This window comes from Myotis yumanensis, unplaced genomic scaffold (assembly GCF_028538775.1).
Source record: "Myotis yumanensis isolate MYYU_CA2020_CCGP unplaced genomic scaffold, mMyoYum1.0.hap1 SCAF_14, whole genome shotgun sequence".
NCBI classification, from domain to species: Eukaryota; Metazoa; Chordata; class Mammalia; order Chiroptera; family Vespertilionidae; genus Myotis; species Myotis yumanensis.
In genome coordinates, this window is record NW_027223765.1 from 8,997,026 (window position 1) to 9,003,556 (window position 6,531).

General features: G+C 39.7%; 1 protein-coding gene across 1 annotated transcript; it reads right to left on the reverse strand.

Moving 5' to 3' along the window:
* Positions 1 to 3,026: 3,026 nt before the first annotated feature.
* Positions 3,027 to 6,090, reverse strand: LOC138992731 (zinc finger protein with KRAB and SCAN domains 7-like). Its single transcript, XM_070391643.1, has one exon. It carries the CDS (start codon positions 6,088 to 6,090, stop codon positions 4,651 to 4,653), a length of 1,440 nt encoding a protein of 479 aa, XP_070247744.1. The 3' UTR covers positions 3,027 to 4,650.
* Positions 6,091 to 6,531: the final 441 nt, after the last annotated feature.

A 6,531-nucleotide genomic window follows, 5' to 3' on the forward strand; every position in this document is an offset into this window, starting at 1 on the left:
TTTAGATCTTGCTCTCTAACAGCCAGAAAGGCCAGAGACAATACCTGAGGCCAAGGAAGTTGAGTAGTTTCAGTGAGTTTAGAGATTTCGAGTTTAAGAATTCCCTTTGTTCTTACAACCTTGCCTGATGATTGAGGGTGAGAAGGAGCAGGGATGATTACAAGAACTTTGTAAGGTTTTAAAGCTCCTATGATTCTCCCAGTGAAGTGGGTGCTTCAGGCACTAGATATTGTGGAGGGTAAACCCCAAGTGGGAAACACATTTTTCAACAGTTTCTTTGCCACTGTGGGGGGGTCAGTCTTGCGGCAAGGGAAGGAGGCTTCACAGATCCAGAAAAAATAAAGAATATATTGGTGACCCATACTAGGAGGCAGATGAAAGGTACTCAAATAGTCCACTGGGAGGAGGTTTGAGGCTCTGGATTATGAACATGAAAGGTGGCCATCGTTTTCCACAATTTTATAGGAGTCTCCACATGAATATTTGCTTATTATTTGAGACATCTTAGCTGCACCATTGTGGGTTAATGAATGGAAAAAACAGTAGATGGGCTTTGCCAGGAAGCTTGGAAGAACCAAGCGGCCATATTTAATTTCCCATAGCCCTGACTAAATTTACAACCAGTGTGCCTGTTGATTTCTCTGATTCAGGAGATGACTGTTGCTATGTTGCAAGGACCTCAGGATGACAAAAGGCAAAGTTGGACAACAAGGGATCATTTTTTCAAAAGCAGAAAGGACTTCATTTACATATGCCACAACCCTTACAGTTTCTGCTGCTGCTGCCTGTGCATGAAAATCAGCCACGGCATTTTCCCGATGCTCAGTTTCAATCCATTTGGTATGAGCCTTGATTCTGATTACAGCAATTTCAGAAAGTAAGAGAACAGTAGCAAAAAGGTCATTTATTTGCTATCCCTTTACCTATCGGAGTCCCAGAGAGTATGAGAACATGTAATACTTCTTACGTTCATCCTGTACCAGGCATGTTTTTATAGACCTTATGTCCTTTGCTGACTTGAGAGATCCTGGACTGAAGGGACCAATTCTGATTCTTACCTTTATATGTCCAAATTGAGTATTCATGCCATTCTCCAAGTACCAGATTTCTCACTAAAATACAAAGTGTATTTCTACTAGTAGTACAGGATGACATGATGGCTTCCATGTCCCTTTAATACCACCAACACTATGTACTGTTGAAAGAGCAATTGAGGCACATTTAATTTTTTGAGTTTATATGTTTAATTGAGCAAACATCAATTCAAGTCAGGTAGTGCCAACCTGGAATTGGTTAGGAACACCATCAACAGAAGCTAGGGACAAGGTTTTTATAGAAGTGAGGAAGCAAGGCAAATTATTCAATTGGCTATAGCTTAAGTAGGTTGCATTATTTTTAAAAATATTTTTATTGGTTTCGGAGAGGAAAGGAGAGGGAGAAATAGAAACATCGATGATGAGAATCATTGATTGGCTGCCACGTGCACGCCCCCTACTGGGGATCGAGTTAGCAAGCCGGGCCTGTGCCCTGGCCGGGAATCAAACTGTGACCTCCTGGTTCATAGGTCAGTGATTAACCACTGAGCCATGTCGCCTGAGCATGGTTACATTACTTGGGAAAGCCCAGTTGGCTGTTCTGATTGTTTTTCTTAACCTGGAGGCATTCACAGGAATTGACTTTAGCTTAGCTTTCAATGTGCTTAGGTAAGCCACCAAAGTATTAGCACCACCTCAGTCTAATGACCTCTGTCATTACTTTGACAATTCTCCCCTTTATGTTATCTTCTCATACATCAGAGTGTGACCAAAAACTGGATATTAGTTTCACTCTTAGTTACCATCATGTTTAAGCTATTCTTGTCTGATTGTGAAACTCATTAAACTTGCAGGTTTTATTTTATTATTTTTTATAAAGGAAGAAAGAGGAAGAGAGAGAGAGAGAAACATCAATGATGAGAGAGAATCATTGATTGGCTGCTTCCTGCATGCCCCATACTGGGGATCGAGCCTACAACCCGGGCATGGGCCCTGACCAGAAATCAAACCATGACCTCTGGGTTCATAGGTCGACGCTCAATCACTGAGATACACCAGCCGGGCAACATAAAATTGTTTTTATGTTTTTAAATTGATTTTAGAGAGAGACGAATAGAGAGGAAAAGAGGAAAAGAAAGAAACATCGATGTGAGAGAGAAACATCGATTAGTTGCCTCCTGCACATACCCCAACCAGGAATTGAACCCACAACCTGGGCATGTGCCCTGACCAGGAATCGAACCAGCAACCTTTCTGTGCACAGGATGATGCTCAATTAACTGAGCTACACTGGCCAGGGCAAAAACATAAATGTTTTAGTTCTATTTTCAAAGATATAATTTACCAAATTCATTTATAGCTTAAGAGAAAAAAGAAAAAGATTTTCTTGAATCTAAAAAACAAAACATTATGCCGAAACCGGTTTGGCTCAGTGGATAGAGCGTCGGCCTGCGGACTGAAAGGTCCCAGGTTCGATTCCGGTCAAGGGCATGTACCTGGGTTGCGGGCACATCCCCAGTGGGGAGTGTGCAGGAGGCAGCTGATCGATGTTTCTCTCTCATCGATGTTTCTAACTCTCTCTCTCCTTTCCTCTCTGTAAAAAAATCAATAAAATATATTTTAAAAAAAAACAAAAAAAAACAAAACAAAACATTAAAGAACTTGCATGTTTCAAACAAAAAGTCATAAAAATTGCAATCATTCTTATCAGTTCATTTAATCTTATGTTTTTTATTCTTATTCTCCTTGAATCTGATTTTTCCATTAGAGTTCTGGAAATTCTTACCCAGTTTAGTTAAAGTGATCTTAAAGTAATCAGAAACCTGTATTCTAGACTATCAGAGTCCTTTTCATTAATCTCTCTGAAGATTAAGCACTTTTGCAAAAGAACCAGAGTAAATAGTAATTGTTTGTAAATGACTAAAAGACTTTCAAAAATGGACATGGTTAAAACTATGAGTTTATAAGAAAATTTAATTATTTTGTGGCATACAATAAATTAACAACTAGACAATGACAATATTGACAAATTTATATGAACTTCAATTAAAAGATTACCTATATTAGTAACATTTATCCATACACATATAACCTAAGGCTTATTATCATTTTTTAGACAATGCTTCCCATGTAATTCAGCATGCCAAATAAGCTAGTTTCACATTTCTCTTTTTTAAAAGCCCCCAATAAACATTCTTCCTAACCTTATCTGAGATACCTCCCCCAGAATCACATTTAATTCTTATTTTCTTGAGCCTCAACTCTCTTCCCTTTCTTCTCCATTGTCTCTGAGACATAAATCGGAGCTCACAAAAACCTCTTCCCTCTAGGCTACATACCTAACATTGTACCTTTAACTTCCTTCTCCTCCTTTGTCACACTGTCAATCCTGTTTTCCTGCTAAGAGGAAGGGAGAGAATATCCTCTGAAAAGATTTCCTGTTTCTTTTGCCCTTGGGAATGTAAGATGGTCCAGAAGATAATAACAATAATTAAGGAAACACTTCTCAGCTTGAAATTAGATGACAGTTGGAAAAGACAGAACTAGTTGATAAGGAAATCAGATTCTTTAACTCTATTTATCTGCAACAAACTAGATCACTATGAATTACAAGCTTTCAAGAATGCTTCTAATTGGGATTTAGAATCATCTTTGCCAAAGCCAGGAAAGTTAGGTCTTCCTGCAGTAAGTTTTGAAGCAGTTTTTAACTTGTTTATTTAGGCATCAGGTGGAGCCAGGTAGGTCAGAACTGGAGTCAGTGTGCAGGAAAAAGTACGCATCGGTAGACTCCAAAACCGACACACTCACACACACACTCACACACACACACACACACACACACACACACGGCACACTCAAGCAGAAATCCATTAGCTCTTTGAGGCTGAGAAAATAGTAGTAAGACTCTCAGGGGTTCCAAGCATGTCCTCAAAATTCCGGTTCAAATAAATTTTTACGAAATTAAAAATAAAAATTAAAAAACAGAGGGGCACATGTAGAACATATAAATGAGCTTTTTGCATGTGATATCCTATAAAATCTTGGTCCAATGGTGGGAGGAAAGTTCATGCCCACTTTAAGAAGGGTGCAATTAGAGAGTTGAGATTTTAAAAATTATTTTTTAACTAGTGATGAATTTTAAAAGAGCTACAGCAAAGAGAAAAAAAAGAGAGGGGCATTTGCATCTTACTTCAGTCATGTCTGTTTGGCTCAAATAAACTCATAAAAATTAGAAATGGAGAAAGGAGTGAATCAGTCTTAGAGAATGACTTTATGTAAATTGGGAAATGAAAGTAGAATAGAATAAGGAAGATTTAACCTCTGTCCCTGAGAAGTACACAATTTGATTATAGGATGCATGTCAAAAAAAAATGACATACATTTATAAACAGAAAATAAAATAAAATAAAAACCCTGCAAGTACAGTAAACGTGTAGTCCACACTTCCCCAATAGTGGGGAAGGATTGCACTGTTCCTCCCACTCTCCACCTTCATGACCTAGCAGACAGCATGTAGGGAATGGTCCACTTTGATTAGTGGTTTCAAGAAAGGGTCAGGATAAGCATCCTTCTTATACAGAAAGCTTAATTCAATGTTCCTGGCTACCTTGGAAACTTACACCTTATGAAACTGAGCCAGACCTGAGAGCTTCTTTCTAGTATGAGTTCGCTGGTGGTGATTAAAAGTGGAACGCTGGCTGAACGCTTTTCCACACTCAATACATTCATAGGGTTTCTCGCCAGTGTGAACTCTCTGGTGCACAGTGAGCTGTGAGCTGTCACTAAAGGTTTTCCCACAATCATCACACTTATAGGGTTTCTCCCCAGTATGGGTTCTTTGATGTACCATAAGGCTGGAATTATGACTGAAGATCTTCCCACATTTATTACATTCATAAGGTTTCTCCCCAGTGTGAATTCTCTGATGTATAATGAGGTATGAATTTTGATTGAAGGATTTTCCACACTCATTGCATTTATAGGGCTTTTCACCTGTGTGAAGTCTCTGATGTCGAATCAGACATTTACTCAGGCTGAATGCCTTACCACACTCATTACATGCAAAAGGTTTTTCTCCAGTGTGAATTCGCTCATGGTCAGCAAGGTGAGAGTTCTGATTAAAGCCTTTCCCACACTCCCTGCATTTGTATGGTTTTTCTCCAGTGTGGAGTCGCTGATGTCGGATCAGACTTTTATTCCGAGTGAAGGCCTTGTCACACTCATTGCACTCATAAGGCTTCTCCCCAGTGTGAATTCTCTGATGGTCAATAAGATCTCTATTAGAACAGAAAGCTTTCCCACACTCGTTACACTTGAAGGGTTTCTTCCCAGTGTGAAGTACCTGATGTCGGAGAAGATTTTTATTCCGAGTAAAGGTTGCTCCACATTCATTGCATTCATAAGGCTTCTCCCCAGTATGGGTTCTCTGGTGGTCATAGAGTTTGTAACTCTCATTGAAAGCTTTTCCACATTCATTACATTTATATGGTTTCTCCCCATCATGGAGTCTCTGATGTTGAATGAGATGGGAGCTGTGTCGATAGGTCTTTCCACACTTGCTACATTCATAGGGCTTTTCCCCTGTGTGGGTTCTGAGATGAACCATTAGCTGAGAGGTCTGCCTGAAGGCCTTGCCACACTCATTACACTCATAGGGTTTCTCTCCAGTGTGGATTCGCTGATGGCCAATGAGGTGTGAACTCCAATTGAAAGCTTTGCCACATTCATCACATTGATATAATTTCTGTGCCTTCAGAATCTGATGTTCTGTAGGACTACAGGACAGATTCTTATGTTCCCCAAGATCCTTATACTCATCACATCCATCTTCTGTAGATTTGTTTTTATCCTCACATGTTCTTTCTAAGAAATCACTTTCCAGTCTGCTCCCTTCCTCCTCTGAGGGTTGTGCTTCTAGCTTCATTAAAGCATCTTCACAGGCATTTCCAGCTTCTGGTCCCCCAGGAACCACCCCATGCAGGCCTCCTGATGTCCCATCAGATGACTCTGTTCCTTTGGGAATTTCCTGCTTTGGAGGCAACTCTGAATTTTCCATCCGAGTCTCACCTGATCCCAAAAGAAAGAAGAAGAAAGCTTTTACTCATTTCTCATCCTATTGAGGAAACAGAATCATGAGGAGTCTATGTACCTAAAAAAGCCTTCACATATGGACAAGGAATGAGGTGACACATTGAGAATAAGAGAGAAGATCAGAAATAGCTCAAATTTTTCTTCATGAAAAGAAAGACAAAGAAGGAGGAGAAGTTCAGTGGAGAGTAGATGAAGAGCCATCAGGACAAAGAGATGTTGAGTCAGCACAGTTGAGTGAGCAGAGTTATTAAAAGGTAAGAGATCAGATGTAAAGCATGTCTGATCTTCCAGAGGTCACTCAGATGCTATGTATCCTTAGGAAATAAAGTCTAAAGATGTTTTCCACCCTTGACATTATATGGTTCCATGACTCTCAGCAAAGATGTTGGGGAGAGAGAACGAGAGC

Coding starts and splice junctions, on each gene's coding strand:
- LOC138992731 (XM_070391643.1), bottom strand. CDS start 6,090: ATGGAAAATTCAGAGTTGCCTCCAAAGCAGGAAATTCCCAAAGGAACA.